Source organism: Fukomys damarensis, unplaced genomic scaffold (genome assembly GCF_012274545.1).
Source record: "Fukomys damarensis isolate Sample0158 unplaced genomic scaffold, DMR_v1.0_HiC HiC_scaffold_27, whole genome shotgun sequence".
Lineage (NCBI taxonomy): Eukaryota > Metazoa > Chordata > Mammalia > Rodentia > Bathyergidae > Fukomys > Fukomys damarensis.
In genome coordinates, this window is record NW_022900939.1 from 30,904,401 (window position 1) to 30,926,105 (window position 21,705).

Consider the following 21,705-nt stretch of genomic DNA (forward strand, 5'->3'; position numbering starts at 1 on the left):
AGCTCTGGGATGGGTCTGTCAGAAGGGCTGGTCTTCTAAGCAGCAGTAGTCCCTGGGACACCATTTTCTGCTTTATAAAAGCCACTATTTTTTTTTTTTTTTAGGTCTTGCCTTTTTGTTATATATTTTCAATAAAAGAGGCACAGAACAACTGAGAAGAACAATTAAATGTGAGGTGGTGTTTACACATAGATATGGGGGAGCAGGGATTCAGTACATGGGAAAGGGCACTACAGTAGCAGAGCGTTTCTCAAAGCAACCAATACTACTTGTAGGCTCATAGGGAAACTGATTTGCATCTCACTGACCTCTGGCATTAAAAGTAAGTACTGTATTTATAGATGCAATCTGCAGGCTCTTAATATTTAAAAATGAGCTTTCTCCCATACACAATTTAGTAGAAATGTTTTGTGTTCTTTTGAGCCTTCTGATGCATGTGTGTTATTATTTTAACAGCAGCAACTCAACTTTTTTTTTAGTATAAATGCTGCTCAAGCGACACTTCAACTTTTTTTTTAATGAAGCACTAAACTGGTCCTTTACACTCCCTTCGGAACTAATGGGCATCAGCACACCCTTGCACACTCACTACTTAAGTTTTAACTTTGCATTCTTAAAAGGGGGTCATGATTGTCGATACTATCTTCTTTGATCAAGTATGGTTGCTTGACTTTGAAGATAATCAAGATAGAGAAAGGGAAAAAAAAGATATGTTCTTAAAGCTTATGACAGTTTTACAGGGTACACTGCATCTGACTTTATACCCAATACTGTCATCTTTGTGGAAAATTGACATTCTAGGAAAAGGGTATAAAAGCATACGACAAAATTTGGACAAGCATGCTTGGTAAGAGTCAGAAGTCGCTTGCATTTAAGAAAAAGAGGCATGAAAACATTCAGATTTGTTTCTGGCAACTGGATTCACTGGCACAACATAAAATAATGGTACTTTACTGCACCAGTTTAATGATAAGTAAGAATATTTGTATAAAATTCAGTCTTTAAGGAACCCACATTATTTAAAATTCCCAAACCCCTGAATAAGTTCTCAGCTACCAAATGCCTATTTCAGAAATATATTTATGCTTCAACTTTCTCCTGTCTTCATTAGCATAATGAAATAGATCTCTTTCTTTTTTATTTTCAACTCGCACCTCTTTCCTGTGCCCAATAATTCTTCTTTAACTCACAGACACGAAATCTTTTGCATTTCTGGTAGTAGGAAGCCAGTGATTGTCTTCTGCTCATCTTCTTTGATTAAAACTACTGTTGAAGAATAGCTGCTAAAACCACAGTGTCCCTTTCCATCAATACACATTCTGGGCAACAAGGTTACTGCATCCTTCCCTTCTCTCACGGGCCCCCTCTGGGCTGCAGAAGTGAGGAATACTTTTGAAAAAGGCTGAGTCACACACTTCCTTCACCACAAGTGAAACAGAATCACACACATTTAAGTCTCAGGCTTATATCAGCTTTTCGGGAAGCAGGGCTTCTTTCTTCTAAAGATGAACAATCTGTGCTTGCAAATAGTCCTACACTCCTTTATGGGCAATGAAACCTTGTAAATTGCCAACTCCCTTCACAAACTTCCATTTCTGTGCTTTTAAATCCTTTTAGTTCTTTCCTCATTGCTGCCTTGTCTGCGGGGGTCAACCTGGCCCAGGGTTTGTCTGCCCGGTGGTCATAGTCAGAATCATTGACTTCTACATATTTGTTAAACCACAGGATCCTTTGTGTTTGTAGCTCGGCTACTGTGGGTCTCAGGCTGAACTTTCGACTGAGTCTACGTTTAAATTCCCTTTTCTTTGGCCTCCCCCTCCTTTTACTTCTTTTGTTTTAGGGTATTTCTTTGCTCCAATTCTTCAATTGTGGGCCTTTAGCTGAGTCTCCTGACCAGCTTGGTTCCAATTTGTTGTTGGATTTCCTGCCTTTCTTCTTCAGATGTTTGCTGCAAGACATTTTTGTCCTCTATCTCTTTCTTAGATGGTCTGTTGGCAGGTTTGATAGCAAGAGTAAAGCACTTTCTCCAACACCATCCTCATCCTCATCATCAGTGTACAAGATGGGCCCATCTGAGTCAGTCATTGGCGTGGTACTCTATGGTTCCTTTGTCCTCTGGGGCACTGAGAGACTCTGAAGATTCTCCCATCAACCTCAGGGTTGGCAGCTGAGGGACTGCCTTCTCCAGCTCATCTTTGGTTGTAAAACATTTCACATTTTCTCTGCTGACACTTAAACCAGAGCCTGAGTGGAGAGTGGCTCTGCTGGTTGGCTCTTTGGTCCAAAGGAACTAAATCATGTCTAAGGCAGAGGCTAGCAGGTCAGCTCCATTGCTGACCAGGACCACAGAAGTGTCCAGGATGATAATGTACTGATCCTCAAGGAGCAAGGGAGGAGCTGGGGGGAAAGGTGGAGCAGTCACAGCCGGAGGATGGACACTGGGCTTGGTTTTGCCCATGCTTTGCTCCTTGGTCCTGGGGACAGTCTGCTGAGGTGGGAAACTCTCCACTTCAGTCTCTGAAGGTGCTCCCTGAGCTTGGATGCACCAGTGGTCATGGTAGGTTTGGGTTTAGGCTTAACAGGAGCTGGAGGAAGTAGAGCAGGAGCTGCTGGTGTTGCAGAGTAGTTTTCAGTGTTCTCCTTCGTATCCTCCATCTTTTCCTCCCAAGGTGGTGTTTTCTCAGATTCAGAGCCATTACCTTCTTCAGATTCTCCTATACTCCCCTTTCAGGTAAATCCCTCTCTGATGCACCCTTTGAATTTTCAAAGTTAACAATTCCTCAATCGTGCCCCTTCTGTCAGCTCCTCTCACTTTGTCTGGTGGATGTCTTCTTCTCTAACACTGCTGAGGTTTCTCTAAATTTGTCTCTGATCTTCTTTTTCCTCCATTTCCAAGGCGTGAAGGCTTCACCGACCATGGACAGTTTCCCCTTTCTCTTAAAGGGTAGTGTCTGGGTCCCTGCTGGAGGGCCATCTACGTCTGCTATGGAAGCTCTGTCCAGTCTGTCAACACTGCCTGACCGTGGGGACAGTGCGGACACCGAGGTATGGCCCTGGCTGAGGTCAGGGACCAGGCCAGCTATCACGTGGTACAGCACGGGGTGTTTTGATCGCGGGTCCCCTCATGGGTTGCCGTGCACACTTCCATGGCCCAGCCAACTCACCCTGCACTTGAGTTCCTTTCTATAAGAGCCACTTTGTTCCAGAGGGGCTGGGACTTGGGCTTGAGAAACAAATTCACTTTATGTGACACCTTCATCTAACACCCTAAATCTGACTCCAGGCATTCACTGCCAAGTGTGCTATCCAGCACTGAGGCCATTGGTCTGCACGTTCAACTACCGCCACCTGCAGGTTGGCCAATGTCACCGGCCACTGCTTAGGTCAGGGTATTAGCTTTGCCTGACCTCTACTGCTTTTATCCTTTTAAATTGTAGTTATTGAAAATTTCTGAATTACAATTGCAGCATTACCTTTCTACTGGACAACACTGCCCAAGAATGTCAATCTGTGCATTTGACGACAGACAGCCTGAACAGAGCAGAAGGGATTCAGGAGCCTCATCTGACCCAGGAGCTCTGCAGAGACCCCACAAACCCCATGTGTAAAGCTTACCACTTACCATAGGGTGATACTTTGTGCACATTCTCTTCACCATTGTACATGGCAAATGGGTGACTGGACACTCTGCATGACTGCTCTGAAAGTTCTAGGAAGGTAGTGGCATCTCTGGGCTTAAGGCTGGTAGGATACTAGCAAGAGCAAGAGACAGGAAGTAAAACCTACTTTTATTTTCAGTCTCCCACTCTCATCTACTTGTTTGTGTCTCAAGGAATCCACTGCAATGAAGACTGAACCTTTTTTGCTTTTCTTATATTTAAATGGCATGTTTATAGCAAACACAGTCATCCTGACCACACCATGAAATATCAAGCAATGGGGACAGGTGTCTAATAATGAGGATAGCAGCTAAGGCTTACATGGAGATTTCTGAAAATAACCTGCTTTCCCACCCCCCAGTACATCAGCCAGGTGACTTACGCACTTCACGAGGTGCCACAGTCTGGCACCCAGGGTCGCATCTGGCTGCAGGTGGTGGGTTGCTGAGTGGAGGGCCTGCTGGGGCACCTGAAGCCCGAGCTCACCTGTCCTGCAGTGTCTGGAACACAGAGCCTGGTCACTGTGCTCTGAACCCAGGCTGTGCTGCACAGGTCCCACCCACAGGAAATTCTGCATTCTCCATGGTGGAAGTGGTTGACCACAATGGTAATCCCAGCACTCAAGCATCTGAGACAGGAAGAGTTAGAGGCCAGTCTTGGCTACACAGTGAGTTCAAGGCCAGCCTGGAATGCAGTGAGACCTTGTCTAAAGAAAACAAAACTGAATCGTTAAATCCGTGTAAGACATTCTTGTGATGCTCATTTTACTATTTTCTACTATTCTGAGTCCACACACACACACACACACAAATACACAGGCCAGTGGAGAATTGAAAGGGATGGGGAAGAGGGGAGACTGCATTATCCCCCCAGAAATGTTTCTTTAAACCTGAAGCTTCCCAGAGAAGTGAAAGTACATATAAATATTTCATATGAGTAAGGTTATGAATAAATACTAGCGCTCTAAAACAGTAACATATGTGACCATCAAAATCTACATAACTGAGGAAAGGGGAAGAAGCTGGCTGTTTTAAAATCACACAAGTAAGTACACATGCAAACCAAATAAGAAAATGATTATTGTTTCAACCTCATTTCCATAAGGAAAACTTCCTTGAAACTTAACATGTGCACACATCTGACTTTTTAACTACTTTGAGACATATTGGACACGAACATAGATTTTTAAAAACTTAATAGACATTTTAAGAACAGCTTTAGGCGCACTGATATGGTCGAAAGAAAGCAGTCCCCAAATACTCTCTCTCATTATCCTACAATGAGGTTCTGTATCAACACCCTGTATAGTGTGGTATATTGTAGTGGGGTTTTTTTCTTATTTCGATATTTGTTGCAGTGTTGGGGACTGAACCAAGAGCCTTCACACTGAACAGTATCCCTTTTGGAATTTGTTATTTTGAGGCAGCATCCACCTAAGTTGCTAAATTGTCAGGCTGGGCTCCAACATGTTATCCTGCCTCGGCTTCCCAGACTGCTGCAATCACAAGTTCAGGCCATCACACCAGCTTCAAACTTCTGTTTTCTGATCGGCTTTACCACTAAAAGTAATATCCAATCAGAGTTGGAGTTCTAAGTTCCACGTTATCCAATCAGAACAAGTCTCCCGGGTGCTCTATTTGAATACTCCCGCGCCCACTCTCTGCGTCATTTTTTTCCGTCAACCCGTGCATTGGGTTTTGGGCCCTTAGCTCCTATGGATGGGGTTTGCTGTTACCCAGAGGAGAACCAGTTCTGAATCCCAAACAAGGTGGTGAGGAACACCAAGTGATATCCCCAAGGCCCACTCTAAAGGTTTGCCCTGCAGCAGAGAACTTTCCTGGGACCCTGTGTAGCTCCGTTGTCAGTTTGTGAGCACAGGGTCTGGGCGCTGTGGCCACTGCCCTGGGCAGTCTTCCTGGGAGACCAGCATGCAGGGAAGAGTCAGTTGTCACATACATGAGTAGATCTCGTCCTGGATCGGCCCCGGGGTTGTGCCAGGTTCAGTCTGCAGGACCCGCCCGGCTCCCTGCGCATCTTTAGATGGGAGCCAGCGGCACCTTTAGGCAGCTTGGGGGTGCTGGTAGTCCCCAGAGATGTACTTGTACCGCAGTGCACTGAGGTCCTGCTGGGCACGGGTGGATCTGTGCTGTCAGAGGGATCAGGATCAGTTCTGGGAGGAATGTTCCTGCCTGGCCGCTTAATGTTGTCACGTTGGGGACCCCCCGAGTCGTGCTGTCATCTTCCTTTGAGTAGGGGCTAGGATGTGGGGCTACCGTGTTGAATCTCACTGCATTGCAGTTGTTCTTGGGGTGTTGCTCATGTCATTTCAAAGGTTTGTATTTGTACTCGGCAGGGAAGAGAGGGAAAGATAGATCTGTGTCCTCCGACAGGAAGTTCAGCCTTCTAATGACCCAGATGGTGTGACCTCCTCGACTAAACAATCTAAGTTGGCTTGGAAGATCCCCAATACAGCAGCAGTAAGATTTACCTGTGCTCCGTAAGCCCTTTGGAACGCATGCCGTCCCCCGAGGGCTGCTGTTGCCATAACAGGTGGAGTGAGAGGCACAGGGTCCTGTTTCGTTGTACCTGCTGTTACCTGCTGAGGTCATGAACATAGCTTGGGTAAGGAGGTAACTACCATCCAAATCCTGGCGTTTGTTTATCATTCCACCTTAACTGGGAATACCAGCTCTGCAGTGTTTGATTATTGATCGTGCACCCCCTGGCTTGGTCCTGATTTTTCAGAGGTGCTCCAGCAATCTCAGCCTTAGGGATGTTATTTGCTGTGGATTTTGTAGTTTGCTTTTATGATACATTGAGATGCTGATTGCCTTCAGTATGTGTTCTTTGTTTCTTCACAAATATACTGTATTTTAAAAGCCTAGAAAGAGTTAAGTGTGAAAGAGTGAGGACCCGGGGAATCTATGAAATCTATGGTGGTCTCTGGGGGAAGGGTTCTGTGTGGGACCAAGAGGTCTCTGTGGGGGTCTCTGTTGGGGTGAAAATGGAGTCAGCTGTGTGTGAAGGTCCTATATGAAGGCTGGGAGGTTTCAGTGTATAAAACACACATGTGGTGAGAGATCTCTGTGCTATCTCTGCAGATCATCACTCTGAGCGGTCTCTGGATGTCTTCACTGCAGGCCTCGCTGTACCTGATGGAGACTGAGCATTAGGACAGAGGAACACGCTCCTTCCACGTTCTACCCGGCCCATCAGCTTAGCCAGCTTGTGGTACTTATGTGGCAGGAGCCATGGTCTGTGTCCTGCTCTTCCACCTTCCAGAACATACCTTAGTGTCTGGAGAGAACCCAGCCACTGTGAGACATAGCCCCTCCTGAGGCCAGGGTCCCAGCCATGTGCCACCTTCTCCTTAGCACCCGAGGCACCAGGGCTACTCTGCGTCCTAGGGTCCAGCCACTCCTGCCAGTCTTTACTCCATTGTCATGGCTCAGCCCACTCTGGGGACCAACACAAGCATCCAGGACCCCAAGGCGGGACTTGGCTGTAGGGCAGCCAGCAGCACCACCAGCCAGACCTGAAGGGTCTGTGCCTACTTCCCCCACCACCCCAGGTGCAGCCCATTCCCATGGATGGGCCAGGACACACTCCCTTTGCCTGGAGAAGCTGCACCTGGTATAGGACGCTCGGCCACAGGATGGAGGCCCCGGGAGCTGTGTCTGTGGCTGCCCTGTGTGCCCCACAGCACGGGAAATGCTCTCTGGAGAAATGGCTGTTTCTAGCTCTGCCTCCTGAGCCCTTCTGTTTTTCCATGAGGACCAGCACCCACAGGGAAGGGAAATGTGTGCTGGAAGCTGAGTGCTCTACTCCTAGATGGGCCCTGCCCCCAGACACTTGGACAGGCCACTTCTAGCCTCCTTGTGGCACAAATCCTGTGTGACCGCCCCTTCCCCTGTGGGCTCTGGGCTGAGCAAAGCCTGGGAGCCAGGCAGGACTTGTGGGAACCCAGGGCAGGCCCTCGACCCTTCTGAGTCCCCCTCTCCTCTAGGGACCGCCTTGGGGCTGCATACAAATGTAAAGGTCACCAGACTTTGAGTCACATCTCAGGTTCCCTTGTCCTAAGACGTCTCTGTGCCCCTGGTCCTACTGCTGCCTTAAGGAAGGGGAGCCCTGCGAAGATGGGCTGAGCCAGATGCGGGGGAGGCACCACTGGTTTTCCTCAGCTCGGTTTTTGAGTTTTTGTTCCTGTCATGATGGAAGTGGGGATGAGTGAAGGAACAAAGGGTGAAGGCGGCTCGCGTTCCCGTCACCTCCACCACACTGCATCCCTTCTAGACACCAGAGCCCACACCAGGCACAGAGCAGACAGAAGCCATTTCCCTCTTGGGGAAACATAGGTATGTATTGGGCTACAGTAATATCTAGGATACATGAGAAAAGTCATTTTCTTCTACGTAGCTAATTCTTTACTGGTCATGTGTTGTTCTACCAAGAAAGACTGGGGAGAAATGTTTCTGCTGTCGTCAAGACGCTTCTCCAAAGACCATGCCTTGGGCAGTAATGTTGATGGCCTAGTGCCCGGGACACTGTTGGGCCCCACTGGGAGGGGCTGCCTGGGGACCCAGACTTGATGGGGAAGAAGGGGTGCAGATGCCTCCAGCCCTGCTGCTCACTGTTGAGCTGTCCAGTTTTCAGGGACTCTTGGTCACGGGGGTGCCTCTCCCTGGCAGGACAGCTGTGGCACTTGGGGCTGGCTGCATGTCCTGGCTTTCTCCTGTGCTCTGAGCAGCGGGAAGCCTGGGAGATTGGGGCTTGACCTTCTTCTTCACGCTGATTTAACGTCATGGTGCAGAGTTCACGCTGAAGCATCATTTTGGCTTCTAGCATGTGCCCAACAGCTCTCACGAGCAGCTCAGTCTTATCAGTGTCATGGTCCACACGAAGTCTGTTTATGGCCGGTCTCTGGCTCTGGACAGTGGCAGGTACAGGCTTGCCCATTTTCTGGGTGTCTCCCTGCCTTTTGATTGCTTTATTGGGTAAAATCCACTGTAGAAATTTCTTCATGCTTCTTTGGAAGTAGCCTTCTGAGGGGCCTGGTTTATTTTGTGGGAGAAGCTGAAGGTGTTCACTCTCTGTGGTGTGTCTTACACCATCCTGGGTGGGCTCAGAGGTCCCCACGGCTCCCAACCTGTCCTCATGTTTTCCTGAGCTGGGCCTCCTACCAACCTCATGCCTGGCAGCAGGGATAAGGGTCTTGCTTTGGCTCTTCGGTGAGTGCTGATGTTTCAGGAAACTGAGCTTCTGCTGACCCAGGCTGTTCCCTCTGTCTGCAGTTATGGCACCTGGCCGCTGTGAAGCTAGCATGTGCCCTAGAGGCATGCTGTGGTGAGGGCACGGGGACACCACGGACCCCAAACAGTCTGAGGCACAGAGTGAGTCAGTGGAAGAGTCTGGAAGGTGGACACCTGAGACACAGACTTCAGAATGGCTCACTGACTTGATCTCCACTCTGTGCTGAACCTGGCTCACAGTGTCTGCCCAAAGGCCTGGCTCTCGTGCATCTTGGGCGACACATGTTCCAGGAAGCAAGGGGACTTCTGGGCTGCCTCTGCCAACCCTTTGGCTTGTCCTGCTCTCACTGGTTCTGCCCACGAGGCTGTATGTGAGTTCCTGTGAGAGCCCCCTGCTCTCCTGTCTAGTTAGAGGGGCCTCTGAGGACCCCTGGCCATGAGCAAGAGGGATCCCTGGCAGGGCCCTCTCGGTCTCCTTACCCGAAAGAGAGGAGACAAGGAGACTGCCCAGTGTAGGGACAGACTGCCTGACTGTCGCCTCCTCTCCTGGACATCTCTAAGGTGGTTTTCCCAGGAACTTGGCATCATCCTCAACTGTCAGACCGGCCCAGGACACACCTCCAGAGGAGGAGGGACGCCCCACCTGCACCTCACCCTGAACCTTGTAATGTGCATCTCCAGGCCCTGCTGAATGCGTGGATTGAAGAAAAACTTCTGGACGGTGCTCACACAGCTTTCCTGACTCCTGGAGGACACTGGGCTTCTGGTTTCCATGTGGGTTTTGGATGTAGAAAAGGCACTGCTGGCAGTGAGCCAGGATCGGTGCACTTTCAGAGGGATCAGCCCCTCGTGGATCTGCCCCACCTTCACACCCAGATGGGCTTCCAGCACGCCTTCCAGGTATTTCCTGTCTGTACTTCCAAATGAGTCATGGGCTGTGTCGCTCTCCATGGGCCTCTTCAGGTTTCGCTCTGATGCCTCAGAGGTCTCCCCCAGAACCTTCACTGGGGGGCTTCCTAAGGCCCCGGAGAGAGCTTTCGGGACCTTGCCTAGAATATGCCCCAGATTCTTGCCTGAGTCCCTAATTAGCTGGAACCTCACCTTCTGCACATCCTTGCTGCATTCACCTGTAGACACCAACAAATGTGAAGGCCCAGGTTTGTCCTTCACCTGAGATGAGTGAGCTAAGCCATACTGAGGCTGTGTGACTTCTGAGACTCCTGGATCCTGCAGGGCAGGTCCCGCTGGTGTTGAATGAACCACTTCTAAATGTGTTGCCAGTTTTTCTTTTTTCAGGGACGGTGACCCTCCTGAGGGCTTCGGACTGCTGAGGGGTCAGCCCACCTGTGTTCTAGGTGTTTCTTGGACAAGGGCCTCCCTGGGTGTTGAATTTCAGTTGGAATGAGTGACTGTGGGTTATTATGGGGTGTAAAGCAGGAGGTTTCGCAGCCCCGATTGAAGGCCACGTAAGGTGCTAACAGGACTAGGGGAGAGGATTGAGGGTGGGTCCAAGTCTGGGTCTGACCTAGAGGTAGGCGCTGGGATTGGGGTGGGGATCGGGGGTCCAGACAGGATGGGGCCGGGGCCGGGGAAAGCAGGGGCTCTGGGATCTGAGAGGCGGTGAGGGATGTGGGTGAGCAAACAAAATCACAAGAGGTTTCAGGCGGGCCTGGCGATGGAGAGGAGGCCCGAGGTGGAAGGTGCTGAGTGAGAGCAGAGGGGGCAGCCTCTGCCAGGGACAGAGCAGCAGGGTCTGCGTTCTCCCCATATGGCTGCGGGGCAGTGACAGGTGCTCTTGTGCGCGCATCAGCAGGGCGGTTTTGGTATCCGGGCTGTTGAGAGCTTTCTGGGTGAGGGAGCAGCCTCTGCAATCTGGAAAAATAGGAGGCACAGCTGCAGCCAGGGGCTGGGTGAGCTCAGGTGGGCCATGGCTCTTCCACGGCCCCACACCCTGAACTTTATAGTTTTATTGCTACTCCTCTCCCCAGGGTCTTAACATCCCTCACTCCCAGGATCTCCCCCTCCCAGGTTAGACCAACGCTGCTTTGTGACATCACAAGCCTTGGTGGGAAGGAGAAAGAGGAAAGTTCTTTACCTTTTCAGAAGGGAAGTTAGTTTATGGAACCTCCGAGAAATCTGGCAGTCTGCAAAATGTGGGAAGTGGGAAACTGGGTTATAGAGGATGAGCGGTTAACAGGGGGTTGGGATTTTACAGGTTACTGAAGGGAATGTCCCCTTAGAGGACACCATAGGAGGTCAGGCCCCAGAGCCCAAGCATCAGCGTCCAGTGTCCTCTGGCCCTGGCTGACAGTGGTTTCATGGTACACAGATGGGCAGCGCTTTGTCAGTACAAATTGCTTCCACACCCTTCCAAACCCATGGTCCTCACACCTGTGTGTGCTGGACCAATGGGGTCATCCCACAAAGGAGTCAGCCTCAGCCAGTTGTAACAGTTGGGCCTCAGTTGGACCTGGAGGTCCCACCTCCAAATCCAGGCTGCTGCTCCTCTGCTGCCTGCACTGCCCCCTACTGGACAAAACCCTTCTTTGTCCCAGCGCAGCTTTGTTCTGAGCAGGGAGCCTGAGAAGCATCCACTCTGCTGATTGCAGTTCCAGGAGCCCCTCTCTGCAGCTGCCATCCTCGGAGCCCTGGCATTGGTCCTCAGGGATGAGCCCGTGTCACTTCCGGAACTGAAAGACTGAAAGGCAGAGCTTACCTCTGAGAGCACCTGTCCTCTTCCTACTCCTGTTCTTCCAGCTCATCAGCCCAGGACGCTGAGAAAAAAGGGAAGTAGTCAGAGGCCCAGGCCCGGATTCCCCTCTCTCTCAGACAGGCTGCAGACATTCAGTATCCATGAATGTTGTGCTACTCAACAATTAATTAGGAGCCTGTGTTTTTTCTTTCCTTTTACTCATTTTTAAAATTACAATATTTTTGTCCTTCTTGTAGAAACACAGCAACTTTCTAACATGACATCCCCTATAAGAGATCTTTGATCCTCTGCTCAAAAGTTCACCTCATTTCATCTTTCAAAGCTGCATCTCGCCTGCTAGAGACCAGAGGCAGCTGCAGCCTGGGATGGGGCTGAACTTAGGCCCTCAGCACAGCTGCTGGTTCAGCCCAGTACAGAGCAAAGACTGGGCCCAGAGGCATCTGCCGCGAGCCTGGGACACTGAACCAGTGCTCGGGGCCTGGCCCTCTCCAAAGATCCCCACCTGTCAGGAATTTACTGTGTTCTCCTTTACTCTGGTCAACAAACCACACAGAGATCTGAGCGCATCAGACAGATGTCCTGGTGCCCACTCTCCCTGCCCTGCCCTGCCTGTCCCGGAGGAAGGATATTCTGTTCTTTTCTGAGTTTTCCCTCTCAGCAGTCTTGTCTGCTTGACTTGGAAAAGTAGACACTTGTAAAAGTAGAGAGATTCACTGTCTGCTGGGCCTGGGCTGAGAGTGTCTTACTTTTCTGATTTTTCTGTTTCTCCTGGATGGCGGTAAGGATGGTTCACCCTCGAGCCAGGGCAGTAAGAGAAGGAAGAGCCCCAGTCCACACACAAAGGTGAGGATCATATCCACCGCGAAGGTAGTGGTGCTGGGGCTCAGCCATGTGGCGCTAAGGCTTTTCAGAGGAATGAGAAGATTCTCCATCATCTGAATCACAGTGTTGCTCTCAGGCAACTGAGCCCTGAGAGTTCTCTCTGGGGGTAGGGAGCAGGGCCCAGGCCTGCATCACAGAGCTGTGTTCTCCCCGTCACAAAGGGCTCCCGGGGTGGGGGAGGGGCAAGGAGCAGAGGCTCAGGCACAGGCCACCCCTCCCCCCGGTCTCAGGGACAGTGGATGCTGCACCCTCCTGGGCCTTCTGGTCCCCTCCTTCTGCCTCCACCTGCCCAGGCCCTCAGAGTCAGACCCTAATGTATTTTCTGTTCGTTCCTCCTGGAACTCGGGTATTACCTGGCTCTTTTATTCCATTGAGATCCTGGCTGATGCTAAAGTTTCCATATTTTTATAAGTGGGTAGCATTTATAATTCTTAAACTGTACAAAGTGGCATGACGGATCAATGTATGCATACGCACGCACGGACACACATACCCCCACATCTTTTAAAAAACCCATGTGTCGCGAGCCGCGACGTCAGGATCCTGCCAGCACGTCCTAAACCTGAAAGCACGAGGACAGAGAGACGGGAGGCACTTATCTTCTCATGTTGCTTGCTTGCTTTATTACCGAACCTCTCCTTTTATACTCTCCAGCTGCCCGGCTGTTAGAGAGCTCCGCCCACACATTCCGGAAGGAAACCGTTAAACCATTAGATTTGCACCAGTGAACCATTCAACAGATCAGACCACCAGTAAACCGTTCAACAGCTCAGGTAAATCACAGGTCAATATGGTTGTGCTCTCCATACCCATGGAGTAGTTTTCACACAACAATGTATTTTCACCTCCATCAGTTGCTCCTTAGCACCAGGAAAGACCAAACAGAACTACAATGAGATGCTATCTCACGCTAGTTAAAATAGCTCTAATCATTTCTTTTAAGAAATGCTAGCAAGGTGGTGGAGAAAGGGAAACGCTCACACAGTGCTGGTGGAAATGTGAAGTAGTACAGCCATTGTGGGGAGCAGTATGGAAGTTCCTCATAAACCTAAAAATACATCTACCATGTGGTCCAGCCATCCCACTTGTGGGTGTGCATCCAAAGGAGACGCAGTCCGCACACCACGGGGACACCTGGGTGCCCATGGTTATCACAGCGCTATCCACAATAGCTAAGACATTAGGTCAACCCGGTGCCAATCAACTGGTGAATGGAAAAAGTGAGGACTATGTACACTATTCGGGCATAAAGCAGAATGAGTCCCTGTTGTCTGCAGCAAGGATGGAGCTGGCGGGTTATTATGTGCATGAAATCAGGCAGATTCAGAGAGGCAGGTACTACCTGTTGTCTCTCATATGGAAGTTTAAGAAAAGTGAACCTGAAGGTAGGGAGAATGATTGCTAGAGTTTGAGAAGGGGGAGGTGAACGTCACAGTTCTCCCCTTTAGGGATTTGATGACTTTCTGCAGTGATATGCATTTATTCTTTTCGGCACTTTCTGTGCATGTATTTCATATTTTCCCTTTGTGATTATGAAGGCATAAAAATATGGTGTAGTATATAGAAAGTCTCCCTTTTTATTCTTCCCAGCTTTAATGCTTTTTGATGTCAATTTATATTGATCTATATTGGGTATCAGCTAGCAAATGGATTTGATGACTTTCTGCAGTGATATGCATTTATTCTTTTCGGCACTTTCTGTGCATGTATTTCATATTTTCCCTTTGTGATTATGAAGGCATAAAAATATGGTGTAGTATATAGAAAGTCTCCCTTTTTATTCTTCCCAGCTTTAATGCTTTTTGATGTCAATTTATATTGATCTATATTGGGTATCAGCTAGCAAATTATAGATACAGTTATGCTTGACATTTTTCTTTTAATCCTTATACCATAGTTAAAAGTGACATTTATAACCCAGCATTATGATAACTGAGTACTATACTTTGGAGTTGGTGACATGCTTACCTTTGATTTTTGTCCTTACACATGGTTTCATGTTACTAATTAGTATAATTTCATTTCAGGATAATCTCTTTAGCCTTTCTTATAAGGTTACATATAGGGTGGTAGGAAATGTCTGCAAACTTTATGTTCACTAAGAGGTTAATATCCAAAGTATATTGAACACTTCTTCAGCTCCAGAAGATCCAAAAAGACATTGTGGAGTCATTCATAGGAAAATGGATGCATATTGAGGTCATACTCTTAAGTGAAATAAATGTCACAAGTATAAATACCGAATAGTTTCTCTAGTGTGAAAAACTATAATTGTACATAAGATCCTAATGGTATAATTGACAATGTGAAATAGGAAGAAAAGGGCGAAAGGTGTAGGGGAAGTGGGAAGGGTAGGGAAAAGGAAATAAGGAAAAGAAAAACATATGAGGAAATGGAAATAAAGTTTTTGTAAATAGGGAAGAGAGGAAGGGGTGAAGGGGGGGCACGGGTATGGTGAACAATAAGAACCAAGACCTGTCATATAAAGGTACAAGATCCCAATGATGATGTAACTTTACTGTATACCTAAAAAATACCAATAAACTCAGAAAAATAATAAAAAGATAAAATGGAGTACTACTCAGCCATAAAGAAGGAGACACTAGAGTCATTCACAGGAAACTGGAAGAATATTGAGGCCATACTCTTAAGTGAAATAAAGAAGATACATGTGTAAATACCAAACAGTTTCTTTGATGTGAAAAACTCAAAGTGTAAAGAAGATCCAAACTGTATAACTGACAATGCAAAATAGGAAGAAAAGGGCTAGAAGTGTAGGGGAAGTAGGAAGGGTAGGGGAAAGGAAAGAAGGAAAAAGAAAAAATGTGAGGAAACCAAAAAATGGAAATAAAGTCTTGTAAACAGGGGGGGGGTGAAGAGAGAGCATGGGGAAAAAATGAGAACCAAGATCTGTCCTGTAAAGGTACAAGATCCCAATGATAAATGTAACTGTACTGTATACCTAAAAAGTACCAATAAACTCAATTAAAACAGAAAGATACAGTCACAGTCAATAAGTACATAGAAAGATGCTCAACATCATCAGCCATTGGGAAAATTTCAAATTGAAAGCACAATAAGGTACGGTCTCACATCTATTAGGATGGCTATTATTAAAAATCAAAGGTGGGGCTGGGGATTTAGCTCAGTGGTTCTGGTACCTACCTCAAAACCTCAAGGACTTGAGTTCGATCCCCGGTAGAAAGAAAAAAGAAATCAAAGGTGGGTCTGAGATTTAGCGCAGTGGGTCCACTGCCTGCCTCACAAGCACAAGGTCCCAAGTTCAATCCCTGATACAAAAAAAAATCAAAGGTAACAAACATTGGCAAAATTGTTGAGCAAAGAGAAACCTTTCACATTGGTGTGAATGTAAATTAGTGTGCCAATTGGGGAAAACAATATGGAAGTTTCTTAGAAATTAAAATGGAACTGTCATGAGGTCTGGCAATCCAGTTTCCTTCCTAAACAACTAAATCAAGAGTTTGAAGAGATAGTTGCATGCCTATAGACAAGATGTGGAAATAACCTGTGTCCGTAGACAGATGAATGGTGAAATGAAATAAAATAGATGATGGAGTTTCATTCATCCCTAAAAAGGAAGAAAATACTTTCATTTGGGATAATGTGGGTGACTTGAAGGATATTATGCTAAGTTAAATGAGCCAGACATAGAAATACAGCACGATCTAAGAGAATAGAATGATGATCACCAGGGGCAGGGCACAGAGTGGAGGAAAAAGGAATCGTTTGCCAAAGAATACAACCTTTCAGTAACATGATGAGTAAACTCTTGAGACCTAATTTAAAAAATGGTGACTGAGGTCAATAATAATGTACTTGAAACTTGAAGTTTGCTGAGAGTAGTTGAAAAAGATGAGGTGATGAATATCTTAGCTTGATTATGGTAATTATTTCACAATGTGTACTTAAAATATCACTCTGCGCACTTTATATATATATATATATAATTTTTCTTTCTTGTTGACCATAAAGCATGCAAAAAAATCTCTCATGCTGTCTTGACTCAGTCTTATTTTGTGAAAATACATGTATTGCACACTGTGTGCATGAGCTTTGAAGTGTGTGCTATACCCAGAAACCAAGAACAGGGCAGAGTGGGTGAAGTTCCTCATCCTCAGGGTGGTTCGGGTGGGATCTGAGATGAGTTCAATGCTTGGGCTGAGCCTGGTCTTTAGCGGCCCCTTCTGATAGCCCCTGTGTGATCAGTGCACATTCTCTTTTTCTGGCTGTCCCTTTCCTTCTCCCCCCAGCTTACCCTGACTGTGTAGACAAGGGAGCGTCAAGCCCAGTACGACACTTTTTGATGACACCACTCTGCATCCCTTTGCAGCGGTGACGCTGTAGCCACCTGAGGATTCACCTGCTACTTTGTCTTAAAGCTGTATGTGGCCGACAGACCACTGGAGCCTCTGCTTGTTGGTCCTAATGCTTTTCCACAGCTTTAATGAGAACGGGGCCCCTTGGGTTTTGCTGGCTGTATAATCACAGGTGCTCATATTCATCAGAACATCTTTATCTATGATTTCTTCAGTCTGCAGTCTTTTCCTCTTTCATAATAAAGACACCTTGAATTCAGTCTTTTATTAAAAACTAGACCCAAATCTTTTATTCATATTTATCTGCTATATTTTCTCTAGGACTTTTATTTCTGATGTGTATTATTATCCTTTTTTTGACATTTAAAAATACCCCAATGATCCTTACCTTTGTTTTATTTAATCACTGCTACGACAGTTCTGCCATCATATTTTATGCTCTCCTTTCTGTCTTTGAAGAATGCCACTGGGATTGTCTAAGGTGCGGGAATTACTCATCGACAACCTGAATGCTGAGCACACATGCTCATTTTATTCTCCATAGCACCTGAGTGCATTTCATCTCTGCAGTTTTGTTTGGAGGTTGGGATGAGAATTGTTGAGCAGTTCTGGACTCAGGGGCTCCATTCAATGAACCTGAATTGAGTGACCCATTGTGTGCATAACCGATTGAGCAACAGGAGGAAAACAGTGCAATGTTGTGTGCCTCCTGAGCTCCTCAAATCTAACAAGAGAGGAAGAAGGGAAATACACTGAAGGGCTGTTTTTCAAACTTTTTTGCAGAGAGTGTTCTACATATTTCTGGCAAGTTTGTAGGGGAGATAACTGAGGCTTAGAAGCTAAGAGATGTGGCCAAGAGCATCCTTAGAATGAAGTCAGAATTCAAACCCAGAGGCCTGTGTTTTCCACACCTATCCTTGCCATGTCTCATATGAGGGCACTCACTTCAGCATCTCCTAAGTTGCCAGGCATTCATATTTCCCAAGGAGAAAGAAGCTGCCCAGAGAGTCCCCTTATCAAGAGGTCACCAAAGAAATCACTCCCCAAGAGCCTAAGTTTGAATGCTACAAGGTCACCCGGCGCAGGAAGACACTGGGAATGACAATAATAAATACCATGCAGCAGAAAGTGCTGTCAGTACCGTCAGTGATGTCCAAATGCTGTAGAGATTCATGGGAGGGGAGCATGGTCTCCAGCTAGGAGGAAAAGAAAGCTCGGAAAATGTGTTTGAGATGAGCCTTGAAGCCTGGACAGTTCAAGCGAGGAGGCGATGTGCGCAAAGTGAGGCTGCAGTTACTTTCCTTAGACTGTTTGCAAGGGTGGTGTTTGGGTGGTGTTTGAGAACTTCCATGTGGAACAATTCCTACATTAAAATATGAAATTTTCCCTAAATGAGAAGAGTGGCCCGCAGTGTCTAGATTGCTATGCACCACATAATTTCAGCTGAATTCCTGCTTGCTTTCTGGGAACCTGGAAATTCGGTACCTGCCAGGCAGAGATGTCTGCATCACCAGTTTTCAGTGAGAACCTTGGATATTGGGTCTCTAATGATCCGTCCTGATAAACAGCACCTCTTGCTTATTGTCACACTCGGTGCTGCAGGAATTCATGGCTTCTAGGAGTAGACACTGGGAAGCTTGTGCCTGGTTTCCCTCAGACTTTGCCCCAAGTGCCTTCCCCTGCTGGGTTTGCTTTGCATCCTTTTGCTGTGGTGAACCTCAGCCGTGGGTCTGATTATGCATTGAACACTGTGAGTACTGGCAAATCATGAAACCAGAGGGTGGCTGTGGGCATCTCTGACGCAGCAAGAGAAAAGGCATATCGTGTGCTTAAAGACTAACAAAGTAGCTCTGGGCCATTTTATATACAATCTTACTTGCCAACACCTTCTCATTTTTTTGTTTCAAACTTACTTCCTTTGGTTAACATGCTTTGTATGATTTTATTCTTTTAAAAATGTTGAGTTTTGTTCCCACATCTTGACTAAGGATTTGACTTGTCTGAGTGAATGTTCCATTTTCAGTTGAGAAGAATGTGAATTCTATTCTTCCTGGGTGGAGTGTTCTCTAAGTGTCAGATCAGTTGGTTGATGGTTTTTTACTCTATGATGATATGAATTCAAGTTGTGAATTTTAATCTTTTCTTGGGTCAGCAGTGCACAGTGTGACACTTTTGTAAGGCTGGATAGTGTATGAGCCACATCTCCCAGGCAGCTGTGGTCAACACACCATGTTGCCATGCTGTTCAGTAGGTTAGATGTATTCGGTGCTTTTTAAACTGGAAATGCTCCTGCATGGGGCTTTCCCAGCCCTACTGTGTTTCAATTATCTGGTTCTAGCTCACTTTTCCACTTGGGCATCTGTGCACAGGGGACCTTCTCCTCCTCCCACTGGCACTTTTGCCCTATAGGAGGACTCACCTTAAATCATCATGACCCAGCTTTGGTTTGGCATTCACACTTCAAGAAGAATAACATTCTAAATGAAATAAATGTAATGAATAAAATCAGTAACAAAATTATGAGTAATAACAGGCGTTTTGGTACCCGAGGGAACAGCACAAGCAAATTAAAGCTTAGAACTGTGTTCTTTCATTTTGTCTAAGTCGATATTGGAGCCATTGCTTGTGAAATTAATTTCCTAACTATGTGTCATTCTTCATCCTAAGGCCTTATTTTTTGTGCAGTATAATGTGAACTATTTCTATTTCAAATGAAACTATGCTCATATCTGACAGCTAGATAAGTTTAAGGCTTTCCATGGTTCAGGGAAACAACCCAAAGACAGTGGCTGCTATTTTAGGAGCCAGGAAACCAATTAAATATGTAACCCTGTGTATTAGAGAAAACTAATATAATTACATTGTAATTTTACAGTAAGAAAATACATCAGTACGAGGATGAAAAGCAGGAGTTCCCAATAAACACGGTATTTTTAACTACACAAGGGTAATGGGGCTGTATGATGAGAGTTCAATACTTTTGTGACAGACTTGGTTCTCCCTGTGGGTCCCCACCTGGAAGGTCACATGGTGACAGTGACTGTGGCAGAGTCACTGAGGCCCACAGGGCAGAAGAGAGAGACCCTGGGGATGGACCCCGGGATCAGAGGGCTCCTGAAAAAGGTCCAGGAGATGTCCAGAGGTGGACCATTCTAAACCCAGCTGGTGAACTCTCAGCACCGCTGGGCTGGCTGGCCTTGCCTTAGAGCATCCCAGCGTGTGGAGGGAGGGAGTATCCTGGGATGTGAGGGTTCCCAACCTCGTCTCCCCGCAGTTAAAAGGAGTAAGGCAGAAGGACAATCCTGTAGACCCAGATCCTTGCTCTACTTTTGAAATCTTAAACTCCCCCTTGAACTGAGTAACAATTTCTTTCCTTCCAAATAGAAAACACATTTCTCTTATCCCTTCAGGCCTGTGGCCACTGCTTTTATACTTGCCAGCCAGGACCTAGATTTCTTCCCTGCCGGGAGGCCTGCACCCAGGCCCCTGCCACTTCCAGGACCCTCTAGCCACACACACACACCCATTCCCAACCCAGGGCTTTTCAGGGCTCAGCCTGGCGTTTTGCCTTAGTGTTTTGTAAGAAAAAGCATTTTCTGCCAGGGCACAAGTAACTTGGGTGAGAGTTTCCAGGTGGCTTCTTGAGGGAAGCTATGGGGCAGTGAGGCCACCGGAGAAGATAGCAGACTTATCTTTCACTCCAGGAGCCCCTGTGAGAGCTCAAAGCCATGGTGACCCCAGTTGGCAAGGGCCCAAAGGACGCTGCAAGTAGCAGTAGCGGGGCCTGTGGCTAAAAGAGGCAGAGAACGAGTTCTTTCTTCCCATTAAGAATGCTAGCCTGGCTCTGGCACACAGTTCCCGCTAAGGGAAGACCCATTTCGCAAGGCCCAGATGGGTGCATAGGTCCGGGCCATGGGGAAGAGACACTACCTCGCTGGCTGGCTGCCACCTTCCTTCTTGGGTCCGCAGACCGAGAACTTAGCGGCTTTTTCTGCCCATGTCACCCTAGAGCAGTGTTTTGCATCCCTCCTCAGTTGTGAACTTCAAAGAGGAAAGCGGGGTGGGAGGGACTGGGAGTGGGAAGAGAGTAGGAGCGGCCCCAAGCTTTCTCTCTTGGTCTCCCTGGCTATTCCTACAAGGGGAAAAGAAGCAACGCTAAAAGGGCAGAGTGTAGGCGACAATCACACATGGCGTCTTGAGTTCGGATCCCTACCGGCCCTCGGTCCGCGTAGCAGCAGCAAAAACAGCAGGATTTCCCTGCACAGGGGAAGGCCTAGTATGGGGCGGGGTGTGCTTTGGTGACCAGGGTGTACCTGGAGGGCCCGCCATCGGGAGGCAGGGCTGCTGGCCCAGGAGGGGAGACAGTGGATCTGCGAGGACCCCCACAAGCTGTTCCGGGCCGCTCCCAGCAGGCCAAGCTCCAGCGCCAGCGCGCTGCATAGCCCTGCTGCCTGAACGCAGCCAGAGCTTCGGGTACGGATGGCGCCCTGCGCACCACCATGGAGCCGTCTTCCCCACGCCTGGAGCGCGTGGGGCTTTTGTCCGCAGCTGGCATCTGGCAACGCACTTGTGTCAGTCCTCGGGCGAGTGCAGCCACCTTTGGGGCTGAGCGCGCTGACGCGGGGCCAGGGGGCGCGCAGAGCCCAAGCCACCAGGCTGCGGGACTGCAGAAAATGCTTTGGCCACAGCTAGGCACCCAGCAGCAGCGGCGCGTTCACGGCGGGCAAGAAGCCTTCTGCTGCGCCGACTGTGGCTGCCACTTCCCGCACCGCTGTACTGGCCAAGCACCGGCGAGGCCACAGGACCAGTGGTCCTGCAGGTGCCCGAGTGCAGCAGGTGCTTCTGGCAGCGCCCGGTGTTCTGCA

General features: G+C 47.9%; 1 protein-coding gene and 1 pseudogene across 1 annotated transcript; both read right to left on the reverse strand.

Moving 5' to 3' along the window:
• Nucleotides 1-1,542: 1,542 nt before the first annotated feature.
• LOC104850604 lies at nt 1,543-4,236 on the reverse strand (annotated as a pseudogene).
• A 3,771-nt stretch (nt 4,237-8,007) lies between these two features.
• LOC104850603 (spermatogenesis-associated protein 31A6-like) lies at nt 8,008-12,589 on the reverse strand. The gene is made up of 6 exons (XM_033756826.1): nt 12,368-12,589; nt 11,625-11,682; nt 11,004-11,052; nt 10,215-10,780; nt 9,512-10,152; nt 8,008-9,464 (listed from the first exon to the last, which is right to left on the reverse strand). Exons 1-6 carry the CDS (start codon nt 12,554-12,556, stop codon nt 8,103-8,105), a joined length of 2,865 nt encoding a protein of 954 aa, XP_033612717.1. The 5' UTR covers nt 12,557-12,589; the 3' UTR covers nt 8,008-8,102.
• Nucleotides 12,590-21,705: the final 9,116 nt, after the last annotated feature.